The 16,058-nt window shown below is 41.5% G+C and overlaps 1 protein-coding gene across 2 annotated transcripts in view; it reads left to right on the top strand.

Annotated features, from left to right (window-relative positions):
- Positions 1–16,058, top strand: part of CSTF3 (cleavage stimulation factor subunit 3) — a 57,124-nt gene that overhangs the window by 27,417 nt on the left and 13,649 nt on the right. For both annotated transcript variants that reach the window (XM_083464067.1, XM_083464068.1), the window contains 2 exons: positions 12,804–12,836; positions 15,030–15,127. In XM_083464067.1, coding sequence (XP_083320193.1) covers positions 12,804–12,836; positions 15,030–15,127 — 131 coding nt within the window. The remainder of the gene's footprint in view (positions 1–12,803; positions 12,837–15,029; positions 15,128–16,058) is intronic.

Below are 16,058 nucleotides of genomic sequence, written 5' to 3'. Positions count from 1 at the left end.
TGGTTTCCAAAAATAATACATTTCATAGTTCTGTAAAAGCCCCACACCCATAGCAGCTTGAGGATGATGAGGGTGATGATATAATAAAAAATTACACTCCACCCATCAGACTGGAGTGCTCCAGACTGGGTGGCTTCCAACATAATATAAAAACTGTGAGACGTCAAACATTAACAATTCCTGCTACATGACTGCCTTCAGATGTCTTCAGAAAGTTGTGTAATTCTTTATCAGTTTGACATCTGATGGGAGGATGCTCTACGGAATGGACACAACTACCAAGAAGGCCCTCTTCCTGGTTCCCTGTAACTTCTCGCAGTGAGGGAGCTGCTAGAAGGCCCTCGGAACTGGACCTTGGTGTCTTGAGTCGAACGATGGGGGTGGAGATTCTCCTTCAGATATAAAAGTTTGATAGAAGACGTGGGAGCAGTGAATTTCTGATAAAAAGTCCAGAATCCTTAATATACAAATGAAAGTTGGGTGGGGTTTAGTCCCTATGTCCTATGACGTTTTTTGGAAAAGGTAGAAACATAGTTCTATTGGTGCTTTCAAATGGAGAAAGGATCATTTTCAGTATACAGAAAGGCATCCAAAAGGGGAAAGGATTGGGGAGGGTATATGGGGAAATGTGGTACAGACCCCTAAAGTGTAAATTGATCATTATTTCTTCTGACCCAGTAATAAAATAGGCTGTATACGTGAAGCTGTTTACCAAGCTTCATTGCTGTGCTTAAAGCTGCTTCATTCCCAAGCATGTTGAAGGCTTCTGTTTCCTTTGGTTTAATATCTACTTGTATTCTTAAGATTTTCCTGATTGAATACCCCCTTCGTGTACCTCTGAATTCTAGGGTATGTCTTCACCTGGGAGAGGTATTCTATACCAATAACAAGCTCTAAATACACACACTGAGAGCCACAATAGACTTATGTTTCTACTGAACTTGTTCTCTCCCTGACTCCCAACATCTCACTTCTCCATCTGCTTTTGGTCCTTCTCTCAAAAGCGTTTTGAATCTTCTTTGATCTCTTTGTGAAAGGTATAGAGCATGTTTGTGTCTTTTGCTCCTGTGCTCCAAAGACAAATTTCTACTGAATTTCTGTTCACCTTGAACTGCTTGTAGCTATAGCACTTCACAAATAATAGCATATATCTAATCATCACACTACCTGCCTGGTGCCCTGATATGTTGATTTCTACCATGGGTTCTACCATATTCTTAACATACCCTCTAAAAATGTGTTTTGCCTATGTGAGGTGCATTGTTAACCACTACAGGTAGGTAGTAACCTCATCCTTTTGCCCATTTCATAAGAGAAACAAAACTAATATAAAAGAACAAATCTTCAGTGTGCCTTTAAATGTTTGCTCAAATTATTGTCTCTCTGTGTTGAATTAGTGGAACCTTTGACCAGTGTTGACAGATGGGTTCCAAGCTTCTCATTTAGAAGACATTTCTGATCTTCCATGCCATGGCTAACACATGGCTCATCCACACATCCCAAGTAATTTTGAGTAGTCCAAAGTCACCAATAACCTGGCTGCAGTTTTAAAAAAGTAAATGGGTGGTGCTGTTCTCCCCCCCCCCATTGCGGAGAAAGGTGGCACCTCTATCTTTTTACTAAAGGGCCCCTTCTGCCCCCTGGGATGGCACTGTTCTTAAAAGGTTGTCGCCATTGTTAGGTCTTAGAAGGCTAGAAAACTGGAAGAAGACCTAACAGTGGTGTCACACCAAAGAAGGGGCCTTTCTCCAATGGCAAGAAGAGGCAGGAAAGTGCTGGGGCAGAGGTAGACCCTGCTTGAGAGCAAGAGCACTGCTAAGTGAATGTGTGTTTTTGTCTTCTGCTGAGTCCACCCTTCCCCTGCTCTGTGTGCACCTGTGTGCAGGCTCTTGTCTATCTCCTGTTGAGTGCATGAATATGTAAGTGGCATGCCTGCCTTCCCTGGCTGCTGAGGGTACGTATATGTGCCTCTGAATCGGGCTTGGGTTGGCAGCCCCCTAGTCTTCTGCTGAATTACCACAAGAGGACTAAACACATGTAACAATTTCCCCACCAGGCTGTAAACCTGCATATACATTACACATGCAGAGCCTAAGCATAAATAGCTTTCATGTTGGTAAACAATTTTACTTGTGCTGAACTCACATAGTTTGGAATACAACAACACAGTTCCACAGTTCCCTCAAAATAAATAGCATGTCATTCTTGGTGTCATTTTGCTTTTTTAAAACTCTAGGTGTGTAAAACCTACCCTTCACTTTTCTCCCTTGGCCAGTATTCCTGACTGGGTTATCGCCAGCCTATAACTCCTTAAATGGCAGACTATTTTTTGGATGTTTTTGAAAATGAGTATCTATAAGGAGCTCAGACCCTCTAAATTATAATATTGTTTACAGTGAGTGCTAAATTGCCTGAAAACAGAGTCTTGTGTGGGAAATCTTCTGATACAGATCATAACAATAAGCATTCTCTCCCCCCCTCTCGTCAAGCCTCTCTCTTATTGTTTGAGATGACTATTGCCATCAGACTAAAGTCCTTAAATGGTCTTCCCAAGATACATTATTCTTTAGATAATCATTCTCTTGTTTCCTGAAAGGGACACATGCTGCTGTGAAATTTATACAGATTCATACACTAATCTCCGTCATCCTTTTCGATTGACTAGTTCGTAAGATGACGTTGGATTCTATTTGTAGTGACAGAATTCTTAAATTTATGCCTGTACAATGTGGTGTTGAACACTGCCAAAGGAAGAGAAGACCTAGAAAGTTAACTGGCCTGGCTCCAAAAAAACGGCTCCAGCAAAAATAGAGAATGCCAGAAAATAACAGTCAGCCACTTCAAAAATGTCCAAATTGACATGATGTCAAGCTCTTGAGTTGGGACACCTTTAGGATAAGTGTTCCATCCAAACAGAGAGATTGAAGTTGATGCTGTTCTCAGGTAGATAGAAGGGCAAGCCATCTGACTATATCACAATTCTGTTAGACTTGATTTTAAAAAATGGACGAAGTTTCCATTATAAAATTAATCTCCATGGTTCAGTAAAAGAAAAAGAAAAGGTTGTTGTGTTTTGTTTTTTGCTTGTTTTGGATGCTGCAAAGAAAATGACATTTGCATTAAAACTGAAGAGATAACATGCACAGTTTGGAAGGAAATCCAAGTCAAGATGCTATGTAGGTGAAGTTATAGTAAGAAAACCATGTTCTTATTACGGAAAAGTGTCCTAAATTGGCAGAATGAATAGAAGGTTGCATTAAGAAACAAGGAAAACTTAAAAGATCACACAGAAATACAGTATTGGCAATGAAAATGCTTCTGAGAAGACTTTTCCAAAACAGCCAAACTTATAACCATTACTCTACCATAATGTAGAGAATGCAGAATAACAGTTGTTTGCCAAGTTCATAAACAAGTGTGCTATGTTAGTTGCATAATTTTTTGGTGGTTTTTCTTTTTAAAACTTGCAGTAGAGAAAATTATTGGTTTTCATTAACTCTCCATAAAGTACTTAGAAACTTGTCATAACTTTATCCTACTACTATCCTATCTCTGTCTACTAATCATTGTTCCTTTGATAATAATTCTATTGTTCCCTGAAAGGGACACATTTTACTGTGAAATTTATGCAGATTCTCATACCAACCTATTCCCAGCTACTGAAAGACATCCAAAATTATCTGGGAGTATAGTCAATCAAATGCTGTCCTGGATTATTTAAGACTTGACAGTAATCAGCTTGAATTGTGATTGTGCCCAAAAAGAGTAGTTCAGACACTGGAGCACTGGTGAAATGTGCTCTCGATTATCTTTCCCACACTTGAAAGCGGGCCAGAATCGTCATACACACATTGAAGAAGATAAGGAACAAAATAGGATCCTACAGTGACCATTGCAAGTGGGTTGACAGTTTTTAGTTTCTTGGTTCTTATTGAGAGGAATGAAAGAACCACTCTGCCAAATCATGGCTTGTAGCCAGCACTCTAGCCAGGCCAAATGAAGTCTCAAACTCAAGTGGCATTCATCAGTCAAATTTCAGATGGTTCTTGTCATACAGCCAAGTACATATTTTTTTACACTGTGCATGGGTGAAGAGACTGAAAAATATTTCAAGACAATGAGTCATAACCAGAGTGCTGATGTTCTTGATTTTGAACTTGAGCTGCAACTCCCAAATGAAAATCAATATTACAGAAAGCTGAAAACTGCTAAGAATGAAGACATCCTGGGTCAATTAAACCATTCATCACTAAAAACAATTCAGCTGGCTTTGGAGAAGCAACAGCAATTGGGAAGGAGTTGCTGTTATCACAGCTAGTGTTATAGAGATTATTATGCAGAGTTCTGTGCTCTTTGGTATGAATTGAGACTCAGTGGTACTCTTACTCCCATTTTCTGGCTCCAGCTCTGCGAAATTCTAATCAGAAAATGGTGGGGAAGGACACATAGCAAAAATCATGTCAGTGGCTAATAAGCCAACTTCCTATATTGGTAGCCAATTAGGCTATTGACTGAATAGCTTTCAAAGTGGATGAGTATGTCTTCAAAGCTTTATGGGATCCTTTTGGGTTCACGAGCGCTGAGGGATTGATAGTCTTAACAAGGACAGAAAATCTATTTAGTCTATTGCCTTTGTTAGCTAAACATAGTTGGAAGTACGTTGCTTTGGAAGTACTGCATCCAGCGATCTAGTGGGTTTCAAATTGCAAAGCAGTACCATGGCGAAGTTGTGGAAGACCAATAAGACTTGTGGGATTTTGTAGGTGCTAGTGAGATAGAACCATCTCATCTTCCTCATCTGTTCAGTGGAACACAAAACCTCCTTTTTGGATACTCCCCTGTCTCTTCTTATCTGTTCACTGGAAAACAAAACTGCTTATCATATATCAGTCTTAAATATTCTGCTAGAAATTTATTTACATCAGCCCCCTCCCTTTTCCCTCACTATGGAACTCGCCATACATGGGTTCCTATATCGTCTCCTCCTCAAGATGCTGACCAGAAGCAAACAGACTTGGCTTCAGTGAGGTTTCTGCATCATGCGCCCTTCAGATCATTGTTTTCTGACAGGGCTAGAAAGAAACTCTTAAAAGGCCAAGTGCAAGCTTTGCTCTTCAGGTGGTAAAACAGTGGCCATGTTCACAGACTAGCAACAGTGCTGTGTGTTTCCTTACAGTGATGCTCTGTGCGGAACCTCCAGGTAGCACAAATGCTGGGAAAGCCAGTTTACATGGCTTTGATTTTCTGCATGGAACAACTGAGACACTAGTAATACATAAGTATATTTGTGTTCTTACTCTCTTAGCCTGTGAACCAAAATGTCCTACCATCCCAACTATCCTTCGTAAGCTGCAAGCAAGATTTTCATCAAGGATTAACTTTAAACCTTTTATTATTCCATAAAATTCATATGCCACTTGATGGTTAAAACACCTCAAAGCAGTTTCCAAAACTTCCGTTTCAAAGTTTTTTACAGATGAAGCAGAGAAAGAGCCGAACTTTTTGACATAAGCAAACGGCACAGCACAGCCAGTGGCTAACCTCTGACAAACGGTTGCAGTTGTCTTAAAATTTATGATTGCTGATTTTACCACCATATTTTTGCTCTGCCACTTTTTTTGCTTGTCCAATAGGCCTGTTCTTCATGGCCAACTGATTTCAAACTGTAAATATGACTAGATTTTCAAGAGCTTCATAGAATGCAGGTCTGCTGTTCAAAGGAAGAAGCCAAATTGTACTGGGCATATCCAAGTCTTATGGATCCTGACTTTCAGTAACACGTTAATATTTGAAAACAAAATATAGAGGCTCAATTCACCCATTTATGTAGCAGCCACTCAACGGGAAGTCAAAGCAATCCCAGCTATGTGGCAGGTGTACTTTTATGATATACACATTCACTGTATTCACAACTTACATTATTGGATTGCATTGCATTTTTTTAAAAAAAGATTGCACGTAGTCCTAAAGAAGTCATCTTTAATACGTCTCAGAGGCTGTTGTTGGAAGAAATGCTATATTTCCCTCAAATTTTCTGTGTATCAAAATAGACTCTCTACATGTAGCCTGAAATTGATTTCCATTGATAAACTCAATGAATCTGATTGAGTGTGAATTGTCAAAAGGTGTCTAAAACTAGGTCTAATAATTTATCAGAATTGCAGTTAGTTTGGGGGAAAATGTAATCAAATTTCTGATTTTTATTTTTTTTTAGAATAAGGTTTTTCCCCAGAACAGATGCTTATATGCCTGTGCCAAGAATGGATTCAGGCCACAAGGTGAACACAGTTCACATACTATCCTTATTTATTCTAGTATCAACATGAGCCTAAAGAAGAGGAACACTAGAACATTCGTTCAGCTTTTCTTGAGATGTATGCATTGTAATTGGTTCTGCGAGGCTTCTATCTTTTGCATCCTGATCTATGGGACTTGTTTCTGAATATACACATATAGACTTGCACAGGAAAACCTTGCATATTTTGAATACGTTTCAAGCAGGTCACATGGAAATACCTGCACTTATAATTAATAATATTATCCCTGGATGCAAATCATACCTGAAATGTATTTGAATTTTCTTTCTGTGGATTGACACTGCTTTCAATTTTTTCTCTGGCTGTGTTGATCATTCTTAATTTATCATATTTATTTTATCGGGGCTTTTCTGTAGTACTTTGTTTCCTAGCCGGATTAATATTAGTAAGCAATAAGAATATTTAAGAAGGTAACTCAGACTACGAGCAGGGAGCAAAGTTGGTTACATCTAGATCCACAAGTTTACCTTTAATTATAGTGTTTCATTTTTACATAAAGCAGCTTTTTAGTTGCTTCAGATACAGTTGCTAATTCATTTTCTTTTCAAGGATCCAAATATAACTTTCCTTACATGTTAAAATAATAATAAAAAAGTATCCAAATCTCTGATGGAGGATTTTCTCTCTCCACCTTCTTCCCTAACCACTGTCATTCCACTAAAATTTGCCATGATCTCTTTAGTAATTCTTTGTTTCCTGAGACGGCAGACTTTCTATCACAATACCTTCCTAAATATAAATAATATGTTCTTGTTTCTTACTTTTTGTGCTTCTTACTTTTCGCCACATTGACTTCTGCTCTGGGCAGCTTCAGGAACAACATGGGAGGTGGGAGGTGACAGTGCGGGAAGGAGGTACAGTATATATATTTTACAAAGCCCCAATGTGTAAGCAGAAAATGGTACAGCCATTTGAGTCCTGACCTATTTAGCTAAATATTAGAAGCCATGTCTAGCAAATCTAGCCTCAAATACATTTTTGTAGTAACAAAGAGATGGAACCAATATAATGTTGAACAAAAGGAACCTGCATCTTCTCTTTGTTAACAATGATCTATAGACTCGGTGCTAAGATATTGGTTAGTTTGTAATCAAACTCCTGCTGCCCTTAAGTTTTACAGAATAGCTTTAATAACATGGGGAGGGGGGTGTTGTTAGCAAAACAACACCTCTGTCTTCAGGGCTTAAAATAAGGTATCTAAACTAGTCAGTGAACTTTAGTCTCATATTTCTCGAACAGTAGCTTCCCATGCCTCCTGGCAGACTCTTTTAGGAGCTGAAAAGAATTTCAAAAGCAGCTTGTAATACAGGTTTTACTGTTTGGGGGTGGGGCCAAAAATCCACAAGGCAGCTGCTAGCCATTGCAAGACAGAGCTGTCCTGCTCCTGTTTCTTGTTCCCAGAATCTGATAATTAGAAGACAGATAAGATGGTTCAGTTTAGTTATCATGACGTTGGTAGGTGCATCCTTCATTCTTTTTTCATAAGCTGTCTGAAGTCTATCACTAACTCTAGTGATGTATTAAAAAATGAACACTAAAAAATATGGCTACATTTGGTTGTTCTACGTTGGCTGGAATATGCAGAAATCTTTTCTCCCACACACAAAGCTTTTTAACAGTGAACCATGATTAAATTAGGAAGTGTTCAGTGGAGCAAGCCAAGTTAAAAATTGGTTTATGATCCTGGTTTGTTCCAAAGCTGGTAACCATAGTTTCCTGTTTGGGATGAAATGGGAAGCAGTGGCTGAAGACTTCTTGATTTAATCATGGCTCCCTGTAAAAGGATTGTACGTACAGGCAGAAATCTCAGTCATCCAAACCAGGTCATTGTGCCACAAGCATTTTTAAACAGTGGAATGAGACATATTTCTTATTCCACTGTTTGAAACAAGATATGAGAAAGTGGAAATAGAAAAGTTTTCATATATAATGACATAAAAGCTGACATGTCTATAAAGACCAAAGGAATTCAATGGTAAAAATAGCATACCCTCATTTATGCTTCAACTAAATATTAGTGTAATATATGTTCATAAGAAATACCGTATTTTTCGCCCTATAGGACGCACTTTTCCCCCTCCAAAAATGAAGGGGAAATCTGGGTGCATCCTATGGGGCGAATGCAGGCTTTCGCTGAAGCTTCGAGAGCGAGAGGGGTCGGTGCGCACCGACCCCTCTCGCTCTCCAGGCTTCAGGAACACATCCGCAGGCTAGGCAGCCTTGCGGGAATTCCCACAGGGCTGTCTAGGCTGCGGATAGCAGCCTGCTTCCCGGAGTGCCGGGCGCGCTGAAAGCAGAGTGCCCGGGGCTTCAGGAACACATCCGCAGCCTAGGCAGCCCTGCGGGAGGTCCCGCAGGGATGTCTAGGCTGTGGATAGCAGCCTGCTTCCCGGAGCGTCGGGCGCCCTGAAAGCAGAGTGCCCGGGGCTTCGGGAACACACCCGCAGCCTAGGCAGCCCTGCGGGAGGTCCCGCAGGGATGTCTAGGCTGCGGATAGCAGCCTGCCGCCCAGCGGGCGGGGCGCCCTGAAGCAGAGCACCCCTCGCGCCGGGCAGACATCGGCCAGCCCCACAAGCTCGTGGGACAGCAGGGAGGCGCAGCGCCGCCATCCCGCTGTTCCTCGACCTGGTTCAGTTTCCCTGACCTGCTTTTGGGGGGGAAATAAAGGGAATTTTTTCCCCTTTATTTCCCCCCCAAAAAACTAGGTGCGTCCTATGGGACGAAAAATACAGTGCATTTGTACTGGCCTCAGCTATGGTTGTAAAATGAAAATTTTGGGGTGTATAAGGGTATATTGTATAATCACACTGAGGCTTACAAAGCCTGTTAGACACAAAGGGACTTCTGTAATATGAGACACTGTGTGTCTTAAAACAGTGTCTTGCTATGGTCTTGCACAATTACCATTCATGTCAATGGCCTGTTGTCTTCCACCTTGTTCCAGAGAGAGAGAGATATAAAAAAACAGTGAATGATATCTTTTTGTGCCCCTGTAAATTGGATGCAAGAGAGTTAGAATTTATTTTCTTTTTTCACATCTTAATTCAGCCTCTCTTGCTCAAGAATGAGCAAGGATTTAATTTAAAATGGACAATTGAAATCTAAGGCTTTTCTACTTTCTCTGTTGAAAACATTCAGCATGGAAAATGTCACAAGGAAAGACATGCAAGTTTTGGGCCTTTACAGCTCCTTATTTCTAGGAAGAAATGTGCAGCTGGTGATTGTGTGGTGGACAAATACTTGTTACTGGGGAAAGCCTATTCTTCCCCCAGCTAGCAATGAAATTGAGAATACAGTGTGGAAGATATTTTAACTGGTGTCATTGGTACAAAACAGTGCCTACCTGTCCAGTGAGTGATAGAAATCTCTGGTGCTGCTACATGCACCATTTTATAAACTGTTTTTAAGTTTAATTCTTTGTTTTTAAAAGATTAATGGCAGAGGATGAGTATTCTGTGGCTATGTCACTATAGCAGGGAGTCATTCATCTAGCATCTAGAACAGTGGTTCCCAACCTTTTTTTGGCCATGACCCACATAAGCATCTCTAAAATTCTGATCTCCCCCCCCCCCCCCGTGACATATAATTCTTCTTATTCAAAAAGTGAACTCCTATTCACGTGGAGGAAGCCTAAAAAGCCATTCACTATTAATAACTCATTCTCGAATTGCCCCCCTTAAAAATCAAATTGCCTTCCGTGGGGCGTGTTCCCCATGTTGGGAACCATGGGTCTAGAACATAGAACATGCAAAGTGTCACAGGATCAATCCCCAAGCATCTTCAGCGTCTTGCTACAAACATGGGAAATCAATGCCAGTCAATGTGTGGTCTGATTCTGTATAGGGTAGATTCTTGTGCTCTAATCCCACATGCAAACTGGAGAAATCATCAAAGTTCCTCCTTCCTTCCACAGCAACACCCTTCCATTTAATGAACCTTTTGCTATTTCTCTTCTCCTTGTCTCTCAAGGATAAGCACTCTTCCCTTCTGATGCTGGATTAGACATCTACCCTTGTAAGCAATTTAGTGAACAGGGTTATGCTATGCAGCACCCCACAGTGAAGCTATGCAGCACCCCACAGTGAAGGAGGATCATGTGCTGGATCAGGAGCAGCAAGCGTTTAGTGTTACCTTGTAAATACCCTCCAGAAGATGGTAGCCTGCTCCCCACCCCAAATTACTAGGGGAGGCTGTCAGAAAAGGTGCAGAGAGCTGTATGTCAATGCTGGGCATGGATGAAGGGGCTTCCCTCCTCTAGCAGCCCACTTGGCTACTATACTGAGCTCAGCGGACGAATGGAGCACTCTTTGTTTCAACTGATGAACTCACCTGCATGCAGTTCCTGGTCACCTGTGGTTGCCAGGGAAGTGTTCAGATGCAATAATGGTTTAGTGCTAAGGGAGAAAAAAGTCTTACTGTCTGGAAAGGCTCAATAGAGACTTTGCAGCCCCTCTTGATTTTGTGCCAGCTTTGCCCGTCAGTGGTAGTACAGACAGAAGCACCCCACATGTCTGGACTATGATGATCAGAAGAACTGAAACAATGCACCTACTGATTCTGAATATTGTAGCTCTGTAGATGTACTTTAGAAATCAGATATGTAAAGCAATATAAACTTACCAACTCATGGGGATCTTTGCAGACTGAGTTGGAATGCAGAGACATGGGTGAAAAAATACAAGCACTTACAGTGACTTTGAACATTTCATTGCTGATCAGGAGCAGGCTGCATAAGTTCCTAGTGCTTCATATTCATTTACAGCAGGGGTTGTCAACCTGGTCCCTACCACCCACTAGTGGGCGTTTCAGGATTCTAGGTGGGCGGTAGGGGGTTCTACGACACAAGCTGAATCCTCCTTCCATCGAGCACTGGTGGGCAGTAAGGAAATTTTAACATCAAGAAAGATGCATTAGTGGGCGGTGGGTATAAAAAGGTTGACTACCCCTGATTTACAGCTGTGTTCCATCTACAATGTAGCCTTTGCTTCATATAGTGCACGCTTCACTGCAGAACCTTTGTTTCAGATGTGACATTGCACAAATGCCGGAGACTTGGGCACCCTATTCTTACCTAAGTAATATCCAAGCTGCTCTTTGACTGGATTTCAGTCCCCATGGTCTGATTTTGAGTCCTGATTCTAAATTATTATTATTTAATTCCTTTACAAAAGGAACTAGTGCTTGGAAGCAAATAAGGAGAGATTCCTCTCTTCCGAAGAGACAGTATTGGAATTGTGGCTAAATTGGACAGTGCATAGCAATGTGTTATTGTTCACCTGCACTGTGGAATGGAAGCCCACAACTGCAGGGTGCATGCGACCCTCACTATATAATATGTACCTTGTTTGGAAGCTTATCACTAATATGACCACAGTGTCACCTGGAGAAAAAAATAAAGCACCCAAATAGTGGCTTTCAAATTTTGTTTCTTCAGGGAATCCATTCCATGTACATTTGTCTGCTAAGAAAATCCCATCTGTTGGAAACTTAACACCAGCTAGGCCTTTTAGACATAATCACAGTTGTTCTATGACCACTGAAATTATGCTCTGCAGCTGGGGAAAACCTGTAATGGAAAACCTACATCATGGAGGAAACCATTCAGAGCAATCACTCTGTTCTTCGGAAACAAAGTTTGAAAACTACTGCAGGAGGACAGAGTGCTCTTGAACTCAGGTCCTACCTTGCAGCTTCCTACTGGCATCTGGTTGGCCACTGTGAGAACAGGGTGATGGGCTTGATGCAGCAGGCTCTTGTGTTCTTACTGCCCTAAATGGGTGCCCTGTAAGCTTTAGGTAAAGCATTCATTTTTGACAAGCTTCGGTGGCTGCTTGTGCAAGAAGTATTGCATCAAAACACATAGCTAGACATACATAAATGTTATCAAAACCAACTCCATACCGAATGAAATGCACATAAAGGGTTTTTAGTATGTAAATGTTTTATGTCTTGTTCGTAAGAAGAGTTCCAGTTGTTTCAGGGAAAGCAGTATTATCCTTTAAAAAAGTGGCGGTGTGGGATTCATCTATTTGAAGAATATTTTGCAGTTAATGATGAAATGGAAGTCCTAGAACACCAGACCTACTGAAGCTAGATCAGAGTGCAGAACCCTCACCCCAAGGACTACATTCTCATAGGCAATCTCTGGAGGTGGCAGGCCAGTGCTCGAAGGGGCAGTGGGGAGAGGCAAAAGTGTGGGGCAACAAATGAAATTCTTAACTTGGTGCAGTAGGCTACGTATCAGCCACACACAAGCCAGGAATGCATACACACGCCTAAGCTATCAGTCGTTATTGAAGGACACATTCCAGACAAAACCAGTTGAGGAGGGTTAGCTGAGCAGTGCCTGCGTAGGGAGGAGCCCAAAGGAGTCTTCAGAGACCACGAGCTGGAGGTTCCCCATCCTGACTTAAATAATAATGTGGAATGTTTTTAATTCTTTAGTGCAAGATTGACCTAACCATTTGAGTTTTGTTTGTTTTACAGATAAAAGCAAAAAACTATGACAAAGTAGAAAAGGTGAGTGTATTAGTATGGCCTATATTTTAAATAGATTTGCAAGGAAGAATAAATACATGGATCATCTATTCTCCCTTGTGGAGAAGTCAGTCTTAAGCTTGCAAACAGCTAATTTGTCTTAGCATTTGCCTTGGAAATTAAGTATAAACTGCCTCCAGTGTCTGCCACTTTGTGGCAAAAGGCAAGAAACTTGGAAAGAGGAAGAGACACACCCCCCTTCCCATTTCTAACATCTGCCTGAAGACCCATTTTCCACAAGAAGGTTATGGGGCCATGGCCTAGTGGCGGCTCCCACGTGAGTACCTCAAAAAGAGGTTAGGCCGCCCCTAGCCTTGTGACTTCAAAACCACTTACATGCAGGTGCCATTTGTGAGAACCACATGGGGTTCTCTGCCCTCCATATGGGTGCTGTCTATGTGGCCACCACAGTTAATGCAATCTGGCAAGTCTTTTTCAAGATACTACACCGGGCATCCCCAGTCTGCAGCCCTCCAGATGTTTTGGCCTACAACTCCCATGATCCCTACTAACAGGACCAGTGGTCAGGGATGATGGGAATTGTAATCCAAAACATCTGGAGGGTCAATGGTTGGGGGTGCCTGTACTACACTCATGCAAATTGTATCAACTACACAAACATTTCCCACGTGGAGATGCCAGACACTGCCTCTGTGTGAGTGATGCCAGTCTGCAAGCTCACATTCTTGTGGCACTCATAAGGGAACTACCATTAAGTATGAATTGAGTCTGTATTTTTGCCCTCGTGAAGGGAAGGGACATTCCACAGTGGGGAAGCCACCTTTGAAAAGGCCATTTCATTCACTATATCACATGAGGCTGCTTCACTCACTTGGCGAGGGGCATTCTGGGAAAAGTCTCTGAAGAAGATTATAGGATCCAGGCAGGTAAGAATGGGTGGAGGGAATCCCTCAGGTAACCAGGCCCCAAGCCACTTAGGACCTCAAAGTTTTACAGCAGTGTTATGAATCAAGCCTGGAAATGGACTGGAAGCTAGTGTAGATGGCAAAGTACTGGCATAGTATGATCAGAATCACCATTCCCAGTTTGTGATCTTGCAGAATTTTTCAAAGCAGCCTCACATATTGCAGTAATCCAAATGGGAGGTTAGCAAAGCACAGCTGTCTGTCTAGGTAAGATTGCAGTTGATATGTCACCTTCAGCAGATAAAAGGCACTCTGTGCCACTGAGGCCACCTCTGTGTTCAGTGACATGATAGATCTAGGAGCAGCCCAAACTACAAGCCTCGGAAGCTGGCTTTGGTCTGCCCTCCATGGGCCACTTTTTACAGGTAGAAGGAATGCCTACCTGTCAATCACCTGATGTTATATATGACACTGGATGATTCAGATTTCAAAGGAAGAATCAAAGCTGACTCAGAAGTGTGCTCCTGATTCTTCCCTTCTTCCTTTGCAGCCTGACTTTCACTTAAGATGGAGCTGAAATGGATTATTCTTTCATTCCAATCCTGGTTTGAGTTCAAGATGGGGTTGTAAAGGTTTCTACCACAGGCTTTGTCTGCACTCAGAGTCAGGAGCTCTATTCTGGAGCTCACAAGTGAAGCCAATCCCAGTTGAGCTTGCATTTATTATGAAATTTTTAAAGCACCACTTACCAAAGAACAATTGGGAGCACACTTTTAAGGCTCCTGATCATTCCTTTGCAGCAGCAGTTTTACCTGCCTCAATCCCTGCTTTAGGGGGAGTGCAACTCTCTCCAGAACAGGTTTAAAACCACTCAGATATATGGATGAACCACTTAGTAAAGTCATTCCTCCTTGTATGCTCATCTGCTGTTATGCTCATATTTCCCAGTCCCACTTAGTCTTTTCAGCTGTGATCCAAAGTTTATTTACTGCTCCTACACACAGTAATTCAGAGGTTTTCAGGGAATTTATCTGTGCTTCAATATGTGTAAAGTGGCAATGTCAAAACAAAGGTACACCACTATGCCAAACAGAGGGTGCGTGTATTGCAAGGTTCTCGTACTGGATGGATGCATTTCAGAGTTTTGACAGCATCCTTACCTTTACATTAAGACTTGGCTGTTATTCCTGAGACTGTGCCTGTCTGTCTTAAAAGGAATGCAGACTGAACCTTTGTTTGTTCAAGCTCCAAAGTGCCTCCTGATATCTATTCATGGATTCCTGTTGTTGTTTTTCTTCATTGTGAATAGCTTTTTCAGAGGTGCCTTATGAAAGTTTTACACATTGACTTATGGAAGTGCTACCTTTCGTATGTGCGAGAAACCAAAGGGAAGCTACCTAGTTATAAGTAAGTAAATGCTGCTTGTGTTAGCTTCTTTTTTTATTGCAATCTAATTCCTTTTTCAGTTAAGGATGCTGAAGCAGGATCACAGTCTCCCAAGTTAGCTTTTCATTTAAAGTAATAATTAGACAACTTCTGCCAGTGTAGACCTGCCCATGTAGCAAGGTGAAGCAACCTCCACCAAAACAGGGGTTGGTAAAGGCAGGAACTGATGCCTAAAAGGTTCAGCAGGACATTTAAAAGTGTTGGCTCCAGTGGGGGTCATGTGGGGACACCCAGCATAGAATGTTGTCCTAGATGGCCTAGTGCCATAAATTTGGGTCAGCACTGACTCCTACATGGTATTCTTTGTCATTGTATATATGCCTCTTGAGTCCTTCCAGTTGATATGCCGACAAAGTGGCACTTCTGAAGCAGCCTTACAAAAGATATCAGAAAGATCTGTTGCTTTTTCCCACTGATCTACTAATCCAAAGAAGGCGTAATTGTCACAGCTGTTTCTGATTTCCCTCTGACAAGTTTTGTTTATTTGATTTAGTTACGAAATTTCTAGACTGCTCTGCATCACACACAGCAATTACAGGGCAAGTTCTCAAATAATATAAAATTACATCATAAACCTAAAACAGCAATAAAATACAGTCACTAAGAGGCCAATTATCAGTAAAACATAGCCAGTGCAGGATAAACCCGAGACTTTGGGTAAACTCTGCTAATTTCCTCCCAAAGCCAGGAAATACAAGTATGCTTTCACTTGGCACTAGAAACCTAAGTAAGTTCTTACCATCTGCACTTTCAGGGACAGAATTCTATAGTCAGAGCAACACAGTGCCACAACAAACCATGCTTGGTGCCATTTTTATGTACTCTTTTAAGTATTTTTTCCAATCACATCCCATGTAAGAAGCTTAACAACAATAAGGGTTGTACAACTAAA

This window comes from Podarcis liolepis, assembly GCF_965112155.1.
Source record: "Podarcis liolepis genome assembly, chromosome: 1".
Lineage (NCBI taxonomy): Eukaryota > Metazoa > Chordata > Lepidosauria > Squamata > Lacertidae > Podarcis > Podarcis liolepis.
This window is presented reverse-complemented; position numbering and strand designations above follow the sequence as displayed.